The 22,501-nt window shown below is 34.3% G+C and overlaps 2 protein-coding genes across 2 annotated transcripts; one reads left to right on the top strand and one right to left on the bottom strand.

Moving 5' to 3' along the window:
* Positions 1-137: 137 nt before the first annotated feature.
* On the top strand, positions 138-8,814 carry LOC129807155 (C-mannosyltransferase dpy-19 homolog). The gene is made up of 5 exons (XM_055856237.1): positions 138-198; positions 314-575; positions 665-1,082; positions 4,302-5,800; positions 8,359-8,814. Exons 1-5 carry the CDS (start codon positions 138-140, stop codon positions 8,549-8,551), a joined length of 2,433 nt encoding a protein of 810 aa, XP_055712212.1. The 3' UTR covers positions 8,552-8,814.
* Positions 8,815-9,229: 415 nt separating this feature from the next.
* LOC129807159 (ras-related protein Rab-39B) lies at positions 9,230-22,489 on the bottom strand. Its single transcript, XM_055856247.1, has 3 exons — positions 22,244-22,489; positions 21,905-21,995; positions 9,230-13,969 (listed from the first exon to the last, which is right to left on the bottom strand). Exons 1-3 carry the CDS (start codon positions 22,349-22,351, stop codon positions 13,509-13,511), a joined length of 660 nt encoding a protein of 219 aa, XP_055712222.1. The 5' UTR covers positions 22,352-22,489; the 3' UTR covers positions 9,230-13,508.
* Between the last annotated feature and the right edge of the window lie 12 nt (positions 22,490-22,501).

Raw genomic sequence — 22,501 nt, 5'->3', positions numbered from 1 at the left:
TTCCGGCGCGTATCGCCAGAAAAACTTATCCTCGTCAGCTGATTTGTTGACAGTTTTTGGTTATGGAGTGGGAGTGAGTGATGCTGATAGAAAAGTGGCTCAAATTGGTGGAAAAGTGCACGGAAATTGGGTGAAAAATGACAAGGACATTGGAGAAGAGACTAAAGATTCTTATTATACTCTCACACACCTTCCTAGGTAAGGAATTCCTGTGAAATTCTCCCAAAATCTCAACCCTAACCTCAAAATCCGGCTCTTGGGGCGATGTTTTTCTTCTCACCCGATTTATACAGGATTTTTCTCATTCTTCCAGGCATGGGATTGCTTTTTCTGCAAATCTATCATGTCAGAACGGTCTTTGAGGTCAAGACAAATTTCAGTCATTTGTCAAAACTCGAGAGGGAGACGCTCTTTTCATCCGAACATGGATTGTATTATTCCTTTTACAAGAGACTCGCTGAAGCAAAGTCCTTCTCTGGGGGCCTTGAGAGGCTCATTCATGACAATCTCACCGAATACCCCAGTACTATTAATTCCATCCACAAATTTCACATATATCCAGAAATCTTGGCAGCGTAAGAAAAAAACACTATAGCCTTCCATCAGGAAGATGGTTAAATTTTCATGGGCAATTCCCGCAATTCCTCTTTATTTTTTTGTGCAGATTCCTGTACAAGCAGTACGTCAATCTCACATCGTACATGGGTGTCAGCTCAAGGACATGCTGGACATCACTGAGAAGTCACGAAATGACTTCTCACATGAACTGTGAGAGCCTAGGAGAACCGATACATTTCTACTTGGAATTTATCTGGTGGACAGCCGGTCTTACAGTTTTCTTCTTGTACCTCTTCGGAACATACCTCAGTAATCACGTATTCAGTGGCATTGCCACTGTCATCTACTATTTTGTCCTCCATGAGAATGCAAGTCGAGTGGCAGAATTCCCACTGGCCAGGGAAAATTTTGCCATATTGTTCATCGTCTGGCAGATGTTTTACCTCACAATGTGCATCGCCAGGCTCAACATAAAAACAGTCCAGTGGAATGCTACTAGGATTCTCACTCAGAACTACATTATGGTAAGGATTTTTGTTTATTCAATTTTTAGTTTAAATTCTAGATTAAAACCCTTTAAGGATGATTGGGACACCGGTGTTCCATAAAGAAAATAATTTTTCCTGACTACCTAAAGTTATTTTTTTCATATATTCATACGTAATTGCAAAGTAGAAGGTTAATGGAATCTAGAATATTTTTTGCAAGTCTCTAGCTATTTGCTATGTAGTAAATATTTAAGCTAAAAAATGGCGAATTTTTAAATTCACAAATTCATAATTGATTTTATTTATTTTTTATACCTCCAATTTTTTTTTAAGCAAAACCCTTTTGGCAATAAAAACTAAAATACTCATACGTAATATTTTTCATTAAAGCGAAAAATATTATTCATTGGTATTGTCAGAAAAATTACTTAAATTTTTGGGCTATTTTTGTCCCTATCGCCCATAGAAGCACAAAATACACCGAATCAGACTCTGTTGGGGTTTCCAAGTTCAGATGTAAGACTTATCATTGATTATGTTTCTCAGTTTAATTTTTATTGTTGATTTTCAGTCCGTAAAAAGTGTCTCGTCGTTAAAGGGTTAAAATGTCAGCTTTGTGGCTTAAAGTAAACCCCGATTTTTTTTCCAATCGCCTATCAAAGTGCAGCTACTTAGCGTTTAAACTTCTTAGCTATAGGTACAACACTCACTCGGAAAACAATTAAGTCGAATTATAATGCTGAAAAAGTAATAAAAATCCTTGGTATATACACTGAGAAAAAAAGAGGGTGCGATTAACTTTTTTTCCTCATAACTTTAACAATTTTTAGGTGTAAAAATATATCAAAGTTTTTTAATGTTAATTTTACACCTTTTTAAGGGTAAAATTAACATGAAAAAGTTCTGAGGAAAAAAGGTTAATCGCACCCTCTTTTTTCTCAGTGTGAGAAAAAAACGGGGTGCGATTAATTTTTTTTCTACTTATAACTTTATCACCTTTTAGGTCTAAAAATATATCAACATTTTTTAGTGTTAATTTTATACCTTTTTAAGGGCAAAATTAACATGAAAAAGAGTAACTTTAACACCTAATACACCCAAAAAGTGTAATATTTACACCGATTTCGGATCAATGTTGGAGGGTAAAATAAATATTTCCGGAATGTTATTTTAACTTTTTCGGATATTTCTCAGTGATACAGTGTAGAGGACTGGCGTTTAAAACATCATTGTCAAAACACATATTGTAAGAACTATTTGTCAAAATGAACATTTTAATGGTAATCACGGCAAAAACGTGTCAAAAAATACCAAGAAGTAACTCCATTCTTATTTTTTTCTGACAAGGGTTTCTGGTTTCTTGGGTTTCGCAATGCAATTTTTGGGTTTTTCTGGTTTCACGATGCGGAAATTAGGTTTCTCGAGTTTCGCGATGCAATTCTTGAGATTCTGTGGTCTCGTGATGCAAAGAGAAGACATCTCGGATTTTGCGATGGAATTCTTGGGTTTCGCTATGCAAAAAATAGAGTATACCGTGTTTTGCGATGAGGAACTTGGGTTTCTCGTGTTTCGCAATTCAAAGAGTGGGTTTCGTAATGCAATTTTTGGGTTTCTAGGCTTTCGCGATGCAAAAATCGGGTTTTTCGGGTTTCACAATGCAGAAAAAGTGGGTTTCTTGGATTTTATGATGCCAGAATTGGGGTTTTCGGATTTTGCGATGCAATTCCTGAGTTTCTGTGGTCTCGCGATGCAGAGAGTACAAATTTCTAGAGTACATAGATTTACAATACTTGGATTTTTAAGATTTTGCCGATTTTGCTATGGAAATTGGGTTTCTGGGGTTTTGCGATGAAGAAATTGAATTTTTCGGGTTTCGCAACGGAAAGACTGGGTTTTGTTATGCAATTTTTGGGTTTCTAGAGTTTCGCTATGATGGTTTCTCGGATTTCATTATCCTTGAATTGGGATTTTGTGATTTCGCGATGCAATTCTATGGTTTCGCGATGCAGAGTGTAGATTTCTCTAGTTTCGCGATGCAGAAATTAGGTCTCTCGGGTTTTGCAATGAAGAAACTGAGTTTTTCGGATTTTGCGATGAAGAAATTGGGTTTTCTGGTTTCGCAATGCAGAAAAAATGGGTTTCTCGCGATTCAGAGAGTAGATTTCTCGGGTTTCGTCATGCAATTCTTGGGTTTTTAAGATTTGCTATGCGAAAATTGGGTTTCTCGGGTTTCGCTATGAAGAAATTGGATTTTTCGGGTTTTGCGACGCAAAGAATCGGTTTCGTGATGCAATTTCTTAGGTTTCGCTATGCAAAAATATCGTTTTTCGGGTTTCGCAATACAGAAAAATGGGTTTCTTGGATTTTATTATGCTAGAGTTGGGGCTTTCGGATTTCGCGATGCAATTCTTGAGATTCTGTGGTCTCGCGATGCAAGGAGTAGATTTTTCTGGTTTCGCGATGCAGGAAAATGCGTTTCGCGGATTTCGTCATGCTAAAATTGGGTTTCTCGGGTTTCGCACTGCATTGAGTGAGTTTCTCGGGTTTCGCAAAGCGTTTCTCGGACAATTGACAAGAATTTCTCAATTTCAATACTTCAATAACTTATAAAAACATTTAAAAGAATTTTACCAAAAAATCTACAAGATTTTAGTTATTTTTGAAATTTTTTTTGACTATGAATAGGTTCCATAATCCTGAAATTTTATAAATATTAGATCCCTGAATTTAAGAATATCACTAATTCCGACTTTCGGTATCTCCGTTCTCCGAAATCCTGTTATTTATGGATTCTGGCATCTTCGGGGTCTCGGGAATTTTAAGACCCTGAAATTTTCTGTTTCTTTGGGATTTTTGGGATATCGGGATTTTCGGAGTTTCGGAATCTTTGGTACCCACTGACTTTCGAGATCTCGAAATTTTTGGGATCCTGGATTTTGATGTCTCAGAAGTTTCGTGCTCTTGGGAATTTTCAGAACTCCCAGTCTGAGTTTTCTGCATCTTCGGGATTTTCAAAGTTCCGGGTCCCTGCTATTTTCAAAATCTTGGTATTTATTATATATTCGTGATCCCGGTATATTCGGGCTTCAGGAATTAACAGGGTCCTCGGAATTTTCAAAGTCTCGGGATTATAAGGGATGTGGAAAAAGTATTATTTATGGTATTTCTCAGGAACCCCACCTAATCTACCCTAAGCTTAGGAGTGCGCATTGATAATTGTGTACATACCTGCGGATTTGTTTTGCTTCTTTCCAGATCATCAAATTGGCTCTCTTGACAGCAGCTGCTCATATGTCTTGGCAATTTTCAGCTGCAATCTTTGCCACTCAGACCATCGTGATCTTCGTGATGGTTGAACTTGAGTGGTTGCCACAGGAATTTGTCCTGAATTACTCACTCGCTCATGTTCTGGCCAATATTTCTTGTTACTATGCCATGTTTGGCAATCGCTACTTCTTCCTCTCTATCAATCATTCCCTAATTGTAGCCTTGATCTTCTTTCTGCTGTTCCGCAATATGGAACGTGGTGAAGTTCAAATGAGCAAACCGAAAAGATTTCTCCATGATCTATGCTTCTTCATTAGCATCACGTATTTTGTCTCAGATATCACAGATCGAATGAGTGCATCATCCAGAAAGGATTCCAGTGAAGATATCAATGGTCACTTTATCAATCTTTTTCTCACGAAATTTGGCCTAAAGTTGCCTAACTTGGTGGAATTGCTCTATCTCTGCAATTCTTCCTATGCCTTCCTGGACACAGACACCATTGTTCAGTATGTTACAGTGTTTGCACCTAAAATTGTTCCGGTGCTACTGACGCTGTTTGCTGTGAAATTTTGTTTGGGCAGGAAAAGGGGACAACGTCCGGGAGCTGAGGCTATTGAGAGGGCTAAAAATTACGTCACTGAGGATTTTATGGAAGAGAATCTCGTGACAATGGAAAATTTGTCAAATCCCAAGACAACAGCTGAACTCAAAGCTTGCTTGGATTTGCTAGAAAAGTGTGACTATGATTATGAACGCTATAAAATTGAAAAGGCTAAGATTAATCCAAAGAATGAGGAGAAAAAGATGTTTCTCTGGGATGTGGAGAAGTTGAAGAGTGAGGGAAAGAGAAATTCTGGAGAAACAGGTGGAAAAAAGGCCACTGCAAAGAGCAAAATGCCCGAAGAAGAGCCGAAAACAAAGCCTGATACTCCAGCAAAGCCACCTGGGACTCAATTGGATACTTTCTATGTGTACAATTTACTTCAGGCTATGTTCTTCCTGTACTTTGCCTTGACAGTGGCCAAGCTGAAATTTATCTTGTCGCCATTTATTTGTCTCAATGCAGCCAGTCTTCCACCCAGGAGGTGGTTTTTGGATGGGACAATACGCATTTACTGGGTACTGACCCTCATTCCACTCATAAGTAGCATTATCTATCCGGGACTGAGGAATATGCAGGAACAGTATAGTCCAACATCTGTGGACAATTATGAACTGGAGGAGCTACTGGAGTGGATAAATCACAATACAGAGACAAATGCAGTGTTTGCTGGACCAATGGATATTACTCCAATGGTTCTGGTGGCCACAAAACGGCCCATTGTCAATCATCCGCACACGGAATTTCTAGACATGAAGGAACGCACGAGGATTGTCTATGCCATCTATGGGAAGCAACAATCTGCTGAGATTTACAATGAACTGGCTAAGCTGAAAGTGCAGTATGTGATTCTGTCCAGAAAGGATTGTTTCCTGTACACGAGGTAAGTGGTAAACTCCCTAAGATTTCTTTGCATTACCGCAATATTTTTTTTCTAAAAAAAATCATATTTTAAGGCTTCTACACAGGGAGTAATTTTTGTCAAAAAATCAATTTTTGATGAAAATTGCTCACAATGTGTAGAGGCCATTACAGAAAGGTAGTACTAGATCTTGTGAATAAGATCCACCCAAAAATCACTATAAGCCACGCCTCTTTCAGAAAATACGATAAAAGGCCTGTTTTATATTCCAAATCATATCTAAGAGATATCAATTTTGTTTTAGAAACTCGATTAGTTGGCCTTAGATTTGAAAGTATGGGAAGACTTTCAGATTTCACAAAAGTTGCGTACCATAAGATTTTTTCTGATTTAAAGATTTTCCTCGGTAGTGACAGAGGAATAAGGGGTATAGGTATCTTGGTAACCCTTTGAATTAGCCATTGCCTTTCTCTAAATAAATCAAAACTTGCACAAATATTGCATAAAATTAGTGAAATATTCTCATCTAATTGCAAATCAAAGGGTGTTGTGGATCCAAAAATTTCCAATAACAAAGCAATACTAAATTAATAAATTACAGATCTGAAAAGCCCAAATCGCTTTTACAAAAAATAACGACAGAAAACCCTTAATTCGTTTTTTTTTTTTCAAAACCACTTTTTTCAGTTTGGTTCCTGCGAAGGTCTCTACGTTTACACATTAGAGCAAATTTCATCAAAAAAAATATTTCAATTCTTTTTTTTTAAGTATTCAGTTTTTAATGAAAAATGCCTCAACAATTTTAATTTTAAGCCTCTACATTTGGGAGCAATTTCCATCAAAAATTGCATTTCTGACAGAATTTTGACGTTTGAAAAAAAAGCAATTTTTGGCGAAGATTGCTCCCAATGTGTGGAGGCCTTTATGTCAAAATATTCTGACAGGTCGCTTATAGTCTTGCGCTTAGGGTTTTTACTGTTCGAACTCAAAGAGGGAGCAGTTATATAATCTACTTTTTTTCAACTTGTGATACGGCTAGAGGCCAAACGGTATGAGATATCGAGTTCCGGTCTTCGACGATCCCCTCCGTAAATCAACATTAGGACAGTCTTTGTTAGTTATTCTTCCTACCCTCTTCCTTCCCACCATAACCATCCTTTTTGGTTTATTTCGAAAACGGCTCCTACAATTTCTTTCATTTTCGAATATGTTTTAGAGGTAGTCAAGGCGAATATTTCGAACAAAGTTTAAACACTTTGGAGTGGAGTGCCTATTTTTCAACCGATTTGCTTCAATTAGGATTTTTTTAACGATCTTGAAATTTCCAATCCGACATCCGACTGTATTGGACTTAGTCGGTAGTAGATCGGTAATATACCCGTAAATTGTTTACCTCCACGTAAATTGTAAGTGAATGTTCGTGTAAAATTTTCAAAAATCTGGTAATTTTATTCCTGTCCTGTTTTATTCCTGGTGATTTTCAATCATAAAAAATTCAGTCAAGAATGACTCATTTTTTTTCAATGTGTAATGCGTAATTTTTTTGAGTTAAATTTTTGAAGAGGAATACCTCGAAAATCCTATACACTACACAAATTTTCTTAAAAAATCCATATTTTTGTCAAAAATTTTTACCAATATTTTTTTGATGAAATTTTTTGAAGTTAATTTTTGACAGAAATTTCCCATAATGTGTAGAAAAATTAATTATTAAGAAAAATAATACTTGACGGATCGAATTGCTTTCAAAAACATCAGTTTTGTTTTATATAATTTATTTTAGAGTTTCTTTAAGAATTTTATGAATTTTGCTTTGCTCGTTTTTGTTCCAAATTGTCTTTTAAAATTTCCCTTATGCTTCTCTTGAGCAAAATTTGTTCCTACGCTCTTGGTTAAAATATTATGAGGTTATAATTTTGTATTCTTCGGGATAAAAAGAAAAATTTTAAAAAATCATCTTAGGGGGAAGTGAGGCACCTTTGAAATTGGGTTTTTTTTCTACGATTTTTTAATGGAATTTGGCCTGATAATTATGTAATTTAGCTTCTCATTGGGTTAATGATGAGGACCAGTTTCATTTGAAAATAGGCGAAAAAAGCTCAATTCTAAAGCTGTCCCACTTCCTCCTATTAAAAATTTGCCTCAAAAAAGGATAAATTTGAGAAAATAATAGCTTAGAATTTTTTAGTTTGCTACATTAAAAATAATATGAATAACTTTTTTAAGGTTATGTTTAACATAACCTCACAATGCAAAATAACTTTTAGGTTAGTTTAGTTTAGAGAATAAAAGTCCAATATCTGATTCTGTTACATGAATTCTAGAAGGAATGATCTAAATTTAAAGTAAATCTAAACCTTTTATAATTTCTAACCTCTTTAACCCCTCTTAATTAGTTTACTTAATTAAGAACAATGAATACTTACTCTTGTCCTTACTTGCCTGTTTGGCTGGAGTTTGGTCAGGAGGATGTCAAATACTACCTTCTGGCAAAATATTTATTTATTATGTTGTGCGGTAATGCTGAGAATCAATCTTACTTCGAATTTACTGAAAATTATTATTTTTTTGGCTCAAAGTAATGGCTGCAAAATGTCTGAGATTTGGGATTATTTGATCCCAGAAGCCAAGAACAACCCACGCTTCTGCGCAGATCTCTTTCAGGCGTCTGTTCCAAATTTCCTTAAAGCCTTCATCAACAAGAAATTCCTCATTCTGCAGATCTTCTCGACGGTTCAACTTGAGCTAAATCGCAAGAAGGTCATCATTTGAGAGACTTTTGTGTGTAATGATTTATTTTAGGTTTTGACTCCTCTCTTCTCGGTATACATCAGTCAGAGAGAGAGAGCCCCAGAGACAATTGCGAACGGGGCTCGGGGGCGGATGTGTGTGAAATAATGTGTGTACGTTTGATAACAAGACGATAATAAGTTCACAGGGTGAATGCAAATCTCAGAATTGTTTTTGGACATTTTTTTTCTAGTGATTAGGAAAGTGAAATTTGCAATGTAAATAAATTAATTTGCTTCAGTGAAGCTACATTTTTTAATTGTTTATTTTTTTTGAAATCTTATTTTGGAGAAATTTTTGTATAGTGAAATTAGTTGTTAAAGTTTTACGCTGGGATTGATGGAAAACATAAAATTAGTGAATTCAGATTTTTGTGGTAGAACTATTTTTTGTAATTTACAGAATTACAAGTTTTTTTTAAATAGTTTTTTGTACGTGCTGAAAATTTAAAATAAATAATGCATGAATATTCTAAAATAAAAAAAAATATCAATAAATTTTATAAAATTTGTAGAGTCGTACGATCTTATTAAATAAATAAATACAAAAGAATGTGAGGTTATGTTGAATCTAACCTAAAAGTTAAAGTATTTGATGTAGCCTATCTGGGTTCCAATTTTTCTCACTGATTTAGTCAAACATTGAAAAAGTTTCATTTGCTTTTTGTAAAAAGTAAAATTTTCTATATATTTTTCAGAATTTGCGAATTCTAACCAAAGACATTTCTTTTAAGGTTAGAAAGTTTTTTGATGTTTAGAATAAAAAACAAAAATTTTCTAAACTATTTAATTGTTTTCGAGGTCTTAGAATTGATAAATTAAACAGCATTCCATTGAAATTTATACAAATTTTTGCCATTAAGCAAGCAATACTGCAAAAGTTCATTTGTATTTCTCTCAACGATGAACTGGCGTAATTGATTTCAGAGGGATATCTCCGGTGATTGTCAGTGAATAAAAACGGTTTGCGCAAATTTAAAAGAAAGAAAAGAAACCAGAATTCAGTTAGATTCAAAGGCAAAGACCAACCGCCACAAAAAGTTGCTTTTTCCCAGAAAAGAAAAAAAAAAACACCGAAAAAGTTCAAAAATAGTGAGAAAAATTCTCCAATAGGAAAAGCCGTCCCAGACTGACATCTTTATGGTGATGATCTGAAACCCCAAGAACCACACGATCCCTGAGAAAGACTCTGGAAACACAATTTAGTTGAGTGAGTTTAAAAATTGTCCAAAAACGACCTTTATAATATGTCAAAAAGACATCCCCATCAGGATCGAAAGCTCTGGGCAGAACCAAAAAAAAATCACTGGCAATCATTGGAGACTAGCCCCTGGCAAGTTGCCTGAAATTTGAAGCTACTTTCTCATACTTCGATTTAAAGTACATTGGGCAAAAGTGTATGGGAGTTGGTCTATGTGGCGACCACAGATGGGTCTAGACGAATTTTATAGGTAGTGGTGTAGGATGAAAAACTACCGAGATCCAGGACGATATTCACCGGGAGTCCTTGTAAAAACACCTTTATCCTTTCGAAAAAATACTATTTTGACGTTGAATTACTCAACATCAGCTAAAGGGATCTTCATGAAATTCGGTATGGAGTCAATGTATGACTTATGCTATTTATCCATGGATACTACCCCCTCCCCCTACCTCTCCTTCCAATAGCCCCCATACAAAATGTGGACATTTTCCACTATAACTCCTCTGTAAATAGAAGGAGAAATCAGGAACATGGCATAGGATCAAGGGTAATGGAAGGCTCTTTAACCGTGCATACATACGTTTTCCCCTACCACTCCTTCCATCAGCCCCCAAAGAAAATGAAGACTTTTTCCACTATAACTCCTCTCTGAGAAAAGGTAGAAAGCTGAAACTCGGCATGGGAACAAGGTTTATGGAAGGTTATTCAGCCTTATAAAATCTGACTACGATTTCAAAAGAAAATAAATAAATAAATCACAATTAGAAAAATAAATCAAAATATGTAATGATTCTACTGAAATCGATGAATACAATAAGGTCATATCTCATTTTATAAAAGTATGAGACATACATATTATAAGATCATTATAATCGGGTGAATAGTTTCGAAACTTAACACATTTCTTATTAATCGAAAACTTTGATAACATGGAGCGTCCCTTGTTGTCGACTTGCAAACTTATAGGGTAGAGTCAGTACTTTTTCGCCAGTAAGCACTTTTTCGCCACCTACAAATAAAATCACTTTTTCAGGGAATTATGAGCTCATGGAACTACGAAATGACTATTACTTCGTAATCTCTAGTCCAACGGATCACAACACCATAACTGGTGCTCCACCGACTAGATTATTTGCAAGTTAATTGAAGAAATTGTCGACAAGGTGAACAGTCACCAAAAAAATATGGAGTTCTTAATAAACTTGTCAACGCTCAGACAAATTGTCTTGCAATATTTTATGTTTTTGCAGTACAGTATTTGATATTTTTTCACTGAAAGTCACTTTGTTATTAACTAAGCTTCGCTCTAATATCATTATTTAATAATGTTTTCCAAAAAAATAAAGAAATACGGATGTGGTGAAATAGGGCTTACTTTTTTCGGCTGTGTAAGTACTTTTCGCCACTCATTTTTCCAAGCATTTTACAAGTGGCGCACCTCGCGGAATTTAGTTGAAACAGACGTAATTGTCAATTGATTTTTGTCGCAAACAAAAAATGTGCAAAAAATCATTCGAAATACTCTAATAATTGTCTAATATAGGTGTTAAATAAGAAAAGTACTGTGCAATGTACTTTTGCGGGTTTTCGAAAGCTGCTGTTTCTTAAAAATCAATTAAAAACAAGTGGCGAAAAAGTGCTTACACAGTGGCGAAAAAGTGTTTACAAGGTGGCGAAAAGTACTGAAACATGCATTGTTGCAGGAAATGTATTTTTTCAACTAGATGCCCAAAAATTCCCGGAGAGTCTCCTGGTTCATTAGAGAGACAATGCTTCAAAGCACTTGTACAGAAAATTTCTTTTTATTTCGACAAAAATTGTAAGAATTACAAGGGTACAAAACCTTAAGGTGGCGAAAAGGGCTTACTCTACCCTAATGCCATTTTATAGGATTTTTCGAGATCTTTCGATTGAGTATTCATTGATTAAATTCGCTTAATAAATCTCTGTGATATAAGGTATCAAGTTTTGACTTTACCTCCTTATATTTCAATGTCCTCCTACGCATGTTATGCATTGTAAAAACGTATGCTCTTCTGTCTATTTCGAGTCATTTAATACATTTTATGTTGCAGTTTATGTATTTCCTTAAAAAAGACAGTATAAATGCGCACATTTCGTATAAGAGATTATTTTTCTTCTACGAAAACCTTTTTTTGCTCTAGAACTTTTCCCCCATGGTTTAGAACTTTGGTCCCGGAACAAAAGTTGTTACCTATTCCATGGCCTATTCCATGATATATGTCTCATTGGTAGTCGCACCATAGACCACTTTTGCCCATTGTCCTTTTTCTTTAAATACATTTTTTCCTCGGAGTCTGAGTCCGAGATCAATTTAGGGAATTGGCTTCAAATAGCTCCATATAAAAAAGTCAACCTGCCAAGTGCGATCGGAGATATTCCTTTTACTCTAATTGTCGCTGGTGAGAGTCCAAATGTGTAATTTGTGTGTTTGAATCATTTTATATTCAAAATTTGATCTATTTGTTGATAAAAAGGTAGACTTGGCCCGCAAAATTTGATATAAATTGATTTATAGCATTAATGCAAAAAATTAATGCGATTTTCTCTTTAATTTTTTAATGCGAAAAATATTTATGCTTTAGGTAAATTTAAACTTTTTCTGCAGGCCAAGTCCACTTCTTTATCAATAAATAGAAAAAACCCAAATATTAAGTGACTCAAAGACACAAATAACATATTTGGACGCTTACAAGCGACAATTAATGTGAATCACATTAAAATTTTAATGTGCAAGTGTGATACCGCCGTTAAATTCATTTGTATAATTCGTCCACGAGTTTTGGAGGCGTTAAACCTAACCTAAACATCGGAACATATTTACATGGCATTTTTTAGCACTGCAATTTTGTTAATTCAGTTCAGACTACAAAAATTATTTTGAATGATTTCTAATGGATATTTTGTAGCCTAAAATTTAAATCAAATTTAAAGGTTATTTTCATTCTTTCTTTAATTTGAGGTTATGTTATTCTAAAGCACAAAAAAATCAAAGCATGCTATGATTAGCAAAATAACTCACAGCATTCTAGATTAAAATTTTCAACAAAAATCGTATTTAAAAATATATAAAAATGGGAAATTCTGCTTACCTGTTTTTTAGGTTAAATCCATCATAACCTAATTTTTATAAATATTCTCATTTCCAAATGGAAAACCTGATCGATAGACATTGCATCACCCTGTGATTTCGTCCCATTTTCTGGGTAAATCTCATTTTCTGCTCGAGCAGAGATAATTGAGGCGCGATGGATGAACTTTTTTAAAAAAAATGAAGTGAAGAGTATTTGTTGGCTTTTTTATTCCAACGAGAAGAGAGGAGAGTCAGTTTTCCTTGCATGTGATGAAAAATATTATAGAAATGTGTTAGGTAACATAAAATTAAAAAAATTAAAAATAAAAAGAAAAAAAATGATTAGTTCCTTTTTTTAATTTTAATAAAAACAACAAAATCTCTACAACAAAAATCGTTTTACAAATTAAAAGAGAATGCCGTAGAATTTATTTACAGAAAAATAAAATGTATATGGATATCCTGGGACAGGGGATGTTTCCACTAATATTCGTTGATAATCTCACTACGTTGTTCGGTTTTTGTTTTGTGTATACTTATTTGATTTGGTTAATGAACTTTGTGAGATATAGGGGGTTGTATTTAGCATAAAATTTTACATCTAAAAATGTATATAGCAAAGTTATTACAATCCTTTCCAAGTCAACAGCATGAACTCTTGGCCGGTTCTCCCATCACGAGATTGAAATCGAGGCTGTTGGTCTTGGCAAAGCCCGTCTTAATGCCATCCCAGCCATCTTCCACTGTGTACTCACCAGTCTGAATGCGATTGTACACCTCCTGGGTCACCATACTGAAGGCCTCGAGAACATTGACTCCAGTCCTAGCACTAGTCTCTACAAAGCCACCCAGGCCATGTTGCTTGGCAAAGGACTTGGCTTCCTGAATGCTGACCTCACGTCGGCCACCACTATTGACTAGATCCAGTTTGCAGCCCACCAGGGCAAACACCGGTCGATGGGGCTCTATGTGACGCTTCGCCTCCATCATCCACAGTGGCAAGTGTTCAAAACTGGCATGATTTGTGATGTCATACACTAACAGTACACCCACGGAATTCCTGTAGTAGGACTTTGTAATTGAGCGAAATCTCTCCTGACCAGCTGCATGGAGGGAAATTTGGATTAGTCACTGGCCTGCGTAGTAGTAGGACCAAATAATGAGTCATATCCTAACAAGGGCATTTTGGAACTTCACTGAGAGAGAAATTTATCTGTCTCTGTAAATTGTCAATATAGCAACTGAGACTCTCTTATCAACAAGCCTTCCGGGATTTCTGCCTGTTTTCATCACTATGGTGCTTCCCAGGGACTCATATTACATGCCATTCTAAATAAACCCAGCTATTGAAATCGTTATGAAATTACACATCCTTTGATTGGTCTTAAACTTTACCAAAGGGTTTGTCGTAACCTCTTAGTCATTAAAAAATTGGATTGGGGCACAACAGTTTTGGTAGTGTTTTCAAGATTTAAGGTACTCCAAGGATCGAAATATTCTGTTGTTAGAGGCAAAAAGAACTTTTTGCCTCTAACATAACAGTGTTGCTTTTCAGTGGAAAAAAGGACTTTTCTGCAGAAATTTGATTGTAAAACAATGCTTGCTGTTTAGTTTGGTTATATGCTGATGGTTTTGTTTCAAAATCGTACTCGGAAGTGACCTTGGGTCGCATGAAAACTAAAAATCATCACAAAAGAGGCTCTTAACAGTTTGATCAACATGACATATTTTTCACCATTTGAGTGTTTCAAAGTTAGTTTTTGGATAATAATGAATGATAAGTCTTGGTTCTGTTTATTTTTTTGTCTGAAAACTGAAATAGAGCCAAATATCTTATGTTGATTGAAATGTTAAACGCCTTTTTTTTTGATGATTTTTAATTTTCATGCCACGATGACCCACGGTCATTTACGAATACGATTTTTAGTCAAAACCATCAGAACATACAATGCTGTCTCTCTATATGCACACTCTCTATATGCACAGCTTTTGTGTCGGTTGCATTCAAAATCAATTTGTTTACATTTTGACAAAGTAATAAAGAAAATTATTTTCTTGGTAACTAATTTTTCTCGTTTTTAATTATCTTAATTTTATTTTTTCTGTCTCATATTATAGTTAAAATAACACGGGGAATTCTAGAACAATAAAAAAATAATAATGTTTTAAAACAAAGAAAAAAACCGTTGGGAATTTCAAAAAAAGTTGTGCATATTCAGAGGGAGAACTGTCAAAAGAAGTACCTAAACTGTGCATATAGCGAGACAGCACTGTAATCAGACTAAACAGCCAGCATCGTTTTTCAATCGTCAGCAGTAGTCGTTTTTACTGCAAAGCAACATTGTTAGATGAAAAAAGTTCTTTTGGCCTCTAACAACAGAAGACTTTCGACCCTTGGAGTACCTAAAATGGCATGTATGGCGGATATATTGACAAATTTGACAATTATCTGATGGGGCCTGGAGGGGAATTCTGTAACAGTATGACAATATCATATGACAAATATAAGAATTTTTATGTGGTGAATTTGAAAAAATAATTAAAAATCAGATTTATATCAATTACTAAAAGCTTCGTAGAGTTTCTTGCAATGACTATTCGACGCTTATTGACCTTCAATGTTGTTCTTAATGACCTTCAATGTTCAATGTTGTACCAAATTTATCACGAAAATTTGTCATGTGACATTTAGGGGAATTCTGTAACAGTATGACAATGTCATATGACAAATTTGATTTTTTTTTGTGGTAAATTAGGAAGAACTAACTGTAAAACCGATTGACTGTTAGGAAATTGTGTAACAGTATGACAATGTCATATGACAAATTCAACATTTTTTATATATTAAATTCGGAAAAATAAATTGAAAATCAAATTCATAAATTAATGAAAGCTTCATTTAGCTCCTTGTAATGGCCATTTAATGTCCACTGGACTTTAACGTTATCCTTCTTCCGAAATATGACTACGACAATTTGTCATATGACATTGTCATATTGTTATAGAATTCCCATACTGGGAGTTTTTCGTGTTTACATATTTCAAGAAATATATTTCCTTGCTTCTACACTTCTACACTGAATGAAATATTTTCTCATTTCCAGAAACCTGCCGAAGGGTTTGTGTTTCTCGTATAGTTCAAAAATTCATATAGTGATGTAGCTCGAAAATGTCAATTAAAATCAGCCTGACAATATTATCTTACAAGGGAAGTACTCGAGTCATCAAATTCAGAAAAATCTGAGGCTTTGCTCAACTACGCATAAAGGCATCAAATTAAACGTGGTATATTCAAAAAGTGCGAAATCGGGTTAATTTTTTTAAAAAAATTCCCCAAAGTTGAAAATGACACCTTACGCAGCACATAATAAAGAAAATTCGTATGGGACTGCATGCGGCGTTGGCTCAGCGGTAGCGCACAGGACGTTCAACGGGAGTGCCGCGGGTTCGATCCCTGGCTCCTTCTGCTTTTTTTTCCTTTTAATATCTTTTTTTTTTCAATTAAACATTCTATTCTTTATTAAGTAGTATTATTGCAGTGTAAATTGCTTATCTAGAGTGCTGAATTAAAATCCCCAACAAATTTTTAAAAGCGATGAAAGTGCATCCCACAATTTATCAAATAATCAATTTATACTAGTAGAAAAATTAAAAAAAACCTGTATGTACTTACAATCAGCTATCTGAGGATCGTTGTAAATATTATTTAAAGTTTTTATTGAAATTTTATAAAAGATTAGAAAGGTCGAAGACCCAAACCAATTTTTTTGGAAAAATTCATTTGGAAACCTGCACTCAAACTGATTGTGAAAGTATATCTTTCATTCGATGTGCACATTGTGATTGCATTCTCTGTTTTAATCATTTCTTTACTGAAATCCATATTCACTAATTAGTTTAAAAAAAACTAATTCGTGTATTGTGGATTTCGGTAATGATTAAAACAGAAAGTACCACAACGAGAGCATATGGACTACAAGTGTGCCTTAAACATTTATTTGAGCACAGGTTTCCAAATGAATTTTTCCAAAAAAATTAGTTTGGGTCTTCGACCTTTCTAATCTTTTATAAAATTTCAATAAAAACTTTAAATAATATTTACAACGATCCTCAGATAGCTGATTGTAAGTACATACAGGTTTTTTTTAATTTTTCTACTAGTATAAATTGAATATTTGATAAATTATGGGATGCACTTTCATCGCTTTTAAAAATTTGTTGGGGATTTTAATTCAGCACTCTAGATAAGCAATTTACACTGCAATAATACTACTTAATAAAGAATAGAATGTTTAATTGAAAAAAAAAAAGATATTAAAAGGAAAAAAAAGCAGAAGGAGCCAGGGATCGAACCCGCGGCACTCCCGTTGAACGTCCTGTGCGCTACCGCTGAGCCAACGCCGCATGCAGTCCCATACGAATTTTCTTTATTATGTGCTGCGTAAGGTGTCATTTTCAACTTTGGGGAATTTTTTAAAAAAAATTAACCCGATTTCGCACTTTTTGAATATACCACGTTTAATTTGATGCCTTTATGCGTAGTTGAGCAAAGCCTCAGATTTTTCTGAATTTGATGACTCGAGTACTTCCCTTGTTAGAATTTTTTAAAATTTGCACAAAATAAACTGTTAGAAAATCACATCATAATTAAATTTTCCTTTAAGATAGTGGAAAATGAATGTCCCAAAATCGTTAGTTGAAAAAAGCAGCGTTTTCAGCATATTTTTGCCAAATCAATCAGTGAAAATATGCTGACCGGTCAGCAACGCTCTAACATAAAGTGATAACCAAATATATGAAAATGGCACTGCCTCGCGAGTGTGGTTTTTAAGTTAACAGAATTCAGCTGAAAATACACATGTTTTAGCTGAATTGAAATATGGTTAGCATTTGTTTTGGTACACGCTGGGGTTGAAGTGCAGAATACAGTAGACTCTCGCTAATTCGGCTCTTTTAACACTTCGTAGAACCCTAACTAAAAGTGTCACGGAAGGACCAAGTGGCAGCCGCTGTCATTTATCGGATTTTACAAAATGTTTTGATATTTTTACTTATATTTTGATATTCGAAGCTTTAGTCAGTTCTTTTCTGGTGTCTGAACCAGAAATTTCATTTCTTTGGGTACTGTATCTAAAGATTTTTAACCATTCGATGTTTTCATTTTTATCAGAATCATGGAGTAAGAGAAAGTGGTCTGTCTTTGAATGCGGCAGCCTTTGAATATTTCAATTTTTCTCTTATTTTTCAAAGCAAAAATTCTACATATGAACAATAGTTAATACTATTAACTATTTTCTAATAACTTCGCTTAACAAAATGGATTTTGAGCTTTGGAAAGTAAGAGAAAAATTGAATAATTCCCAAAATTATTCATTTAGCTGTTATGAGCTTTAGCTGTTTTAGCTGTTATGAGTGCCAAAAAACTATTCTTCTCTCTTTATTTCTATATACGTCTCTTTCTTTCATTTCGCCTCTTTTTATATGAAATGTGTAAGTTAGAGTGCAAAAGAGAATGCTCTTCAGTAGGTTAGACAAAGATACCAAATAATTATATATAATAAGAGATTTTATTTTTATAATAATGCATTTTATTTTCAATAAATTATTGTGAATAAAAGAATTAGGATAGAAAATTTAAACCAAAAAGATATGAAAGAATATTAAATTCTCTAACTTTTAGGCATAGTTATTTGACATATAAAATGCTCTATTAAAGTGGAAAAAATTACTAGAAGATGGAAAAAACACAGAAAAATGCACCATTTTAGGTGCCCTTTTTCAAAATATCTTTAAAAAATATACTTCATTTTCATCGTAGATGCTTGATATGTTCACAAGAGTTATAGAGGATGAAATTACGCGTCAGTTTAGCTTTATGTGACTACCACCGGATAATTAGAACCGGAGATATGAATTTTTGAGTTTTATAAAACATCAAAAAACTAAATATGCTTTTTCAAAAAAATCTAGAGGTGACCCGGACAAACGGATTGCAGATTTGAGGTCCTTAAATGACCCTCTAACAAGTTTTGGCACTCTCGTCAAAGACACCCACAAAAAGGTAAATTTTGTCGCACCGTGTTATCAAATGAAGCAAATATGCTCGAATTTGCCCTGATTTGTCTTAGCGGTTAAAGCTTGGATGTGATTTTGCATTATTAAGAGGTTTTCATGAAATTTATAATAGCAATGAGCAAGTAAACTCAATATGAGTATGCAGATGAACAAAAAATCGTTGCATTTCAAATAATTTGCTGCCCGAATTTCTCTCTAATTCGGTTGACATTTCAGTCTCAAATGCCCGAATTTGAGAGAATCTTCTGTATACAGTAGACTCTCTCGCAATTGGGCATTTGGGGCGAAGTGTCATCCGGTTTATCGATAGATTTGGGCGTCAAATTCTTTGTAAATTCCACAAAAAGCGCTCAATTATAAAGAATCACGATAAAATAGGAAGAACTACAGCGAATTTGAGCGAATTAGCTTCATAATTAAACGTGAAAATCGTCAACAAAATTATTCGCCCGATTGAAAAAGAACCGATTGAGCGAGAATTTACTGTAATTTCTTGAATACGTATAAATTTTTTTAGGTCTTTTAGGAGCTTTTGTAAAAACAGTTTTCATCACTTTTGCGTGTTTTTATTATTTTCTTTGAGTAGTTCACAAAAGTTTTAGATATTTCGTTTTGCTGCTAATGATCATAATTTTTTTTTGTTAGTAATTTAAAGTTTGATAAGAAAATGAATCTTATTATGGTCAATAAATTACGTCAAACTGGTTAAAAATTACTTTAATCATGGATAACTGTCCATCTGTTCCCTTAATCCTTGTCGAAATTACAGTCAAATGTGCTAATCCGGGCGCTTCGCTATCTGGATTGTTTATGACTAATCCACTTAAAATAATATTTTTATTATAGTCACTGCAGTAACATAATATAACTATTCTAGTTTACACACTAAAAATTTTCTATCAGTGATATTTTCGCTAGTGACAGCTGGTTGATTGAAAACATTTATTGTTTTTTCTTGTGAAAAAAAGTATTTTAAATTCAAAGGTTTAATTAAAAGTGAATTAGCGAAAAGGCGACCCAGTTAGCGCATGTTGACTTATTTCAGTATTATCATTATTTTATAAATTTTCTTTAATATTTTTGATAATTATTTTAATATTACGTTTTTGAATAAAATAGTGAATAATTCTATGAATTAAGAAGAAGTAAAAAAGAATTTCATCAGTCCAAAAACAAGCGTTTAATCCCTTTAAGGACGAGAAGGTCAAATATTGAAGGTCAAAAAAAAATCATTTTTAATAACTTTTTAGAACAAAATACAACTTTAGAAAGCTGTACACAGTAAAAAATCGTGTAAAAAAAATAACATGTAATTTCTAAATTACCACTAGAAAAATTGTAAATTTTGATTTTTACCACTATTAAAATGGTAAATTTTGTGTAAAAAATAATTTGTGTAAAAATTTTCAGCGTGTAATTCAAACATGTAATTTTTACCACTATTCAAGTGGAACAGTGTCACTTAAAAAGTGGTAAATATTCTGCAGCGTGTAAAATTTGGTGCGTGTACTCAAAAACGTGTAAAATCGCCATCATAGTTTGACAGCTGCTGGAAGCATCCACCTCGGTGAGTATTTTCTTTAGTTTTTTGAGTATTATAGCCTCTAATTTTACGAAAAAGACCAAATCCCTCAAGAAAAAAATGGAATACTCCTGCCAGTAGTGTGTATTTCTAATGTTTTGTACGAGTGATTGTGAAAAAATCCAGTGTTGAAATTTACGTGGTGTCACATTGAGTTGCATTCTATCTGTGCATATTTTGACTCGGATTCTGGTCCAAAGGGCAGTTTTCTGCCAGTGGTGGCCTCCACAATAACCACCCCTTGTGATCATCAGTCCTTCAGGCCAATCTTTAAGAAATACAGTGTAAAAATCTGCATATATTTCAACGGGTATTGAACGCATTGAACGTGTTACAACTTGTCACAATTCCACATTCTATTCCCGAAATAAACGATTTCCCTCAGTGTTTCTACCCCGTGGGGCCTCTTGTGCTCTTTAGAGAGTCTCAAATCCATCGCTCAGTGATCCTCCCAAGTTCCAGTGAAAGTTTGATTGAAAAACTGATTGTTTTTTTTTGTAATTCACAGATCTGTCAGCAAAATCACATCCTCCTTCTAACGAGGCAATTTGATGCTGGACGTGGAGGAATCTCCATAAAAAATACTTGACAAAAATTTTAAAAAATGCAAATAAAATTACACGATAGAAATTACAAGTTTTTTAATTTTACACGCTCCTTTTTACACATATTTAAAAATTACATTCTGCAAATTACACACGAAAAACATTACATGCTGGAAATTACATGAAAAAAGAAATTACACGCTGAAGATTACACGTTTTAAAAAATACACTTTTTCCAAAATTACCACTATAATAGAGATGTCAAAAATTACCTACTATTATAGTGGTACTTATTTTTTACTGTGTAGGCAAAGTTTCTTTTTTGGGTCACCGGTGACCCAATCGTCCTTAAAGGGTTAAGTAGTACTCTTCGGAAAACGATCCAGTTACCCCACCTTACTATATACAATTTTAAGTTTTTGCTTTAATTAAATTTGGATTTCCGGCAAACTTCTCGATTACAAAAGGCTCATGAAATCTATATTACTACCCTCTTCTTTCTCAGATGCATCGTGTATGTCTATCCCACTCTTCGTCCTCTTCTTCTTCTTCTTTTAAGCATCACAAAAAATTGAATTTAGATTTAAGTGCGAAAGAAATAGGATAGACATGCAATGTTTTAGAAAAAATACAAATCTTGATTTCATTAAATTTTCCCGATCTAAAGACTGACGATGGCATTATACTAAGAATTTTTCCCGCAAATATACTGCGCAACCTGCTGCAGCTTTAAGAATCTTATCTCCCACAAGTTAATTTAGGCCCTTTATTGACTTTTCAAATCTAAATGATAAACCCTACGCCTACATGGAAAATTTCAATCTGATTTCTCTCACCTGTATCCCAGAGTTGCAGTTTAATTTTGGTACCATCCTGCACCTCAATTAGACGCGCAAAGAAATCCACACCCACTGTGGGATCCGAGAGCTGTAAGAAAATGCCCGGAAAACAATGAAAATATACGCAATACTTGCGTGACTTGAATGTTTTCGCCTTGACAGTGGGAATAAAAGGTGTGAATACACAATGCCATCCGGAGAAAGGTGGCTAACAAGACAGAGAAATTGCCCCTAAAGCCAGTGCAAGTGAGAATACCCCGAAGAATAATCTCCATGGGAAATGCAAATAATTGCCCAAAAAGAAGGAAAACAATGAAAGATTGGAAAAAAATGTACCTCGGCAAAGCGCCCGTCTGTAAAAAATTTCAGCAATGACGATTTTCCCACGGTACTATCGCCAATTAATATAAATCTAAACTGATATTGGAATATTGGTTCAACCATATTTCACAGTAAACACAACTTTTCTTGGGTCTAGCACAACTTTTTAGCACATTTAAATTCACATTATTCACAGAAAACGCATTTTCCTGTGTGTTTCTTTTGTGTGCAAATTTGACACAATGATTTTTTCACCACGCCACCAGCGCCACC

The sequence above is a fragment of the Phlebotomus papatasi genome, chromosome 3 (assembly GCF_024763615.1).
Source record: "Phlebotomus papatasi isolate M1 chromosome 3, Ppap_2.1, whole genome shotgun sequence".
Lineage (NCBI taxonomy): Eukaryota > Metazoa > Arthropoda > Insecta > Diptera > Psychodidae > Phlebotomus > Phlebotomus papatasi.
The sequence above is the reverse complement of the archived record's forward strand: the minus strand, read 5'-3'. Positions and strand labels throughout refer to the sequence as shown.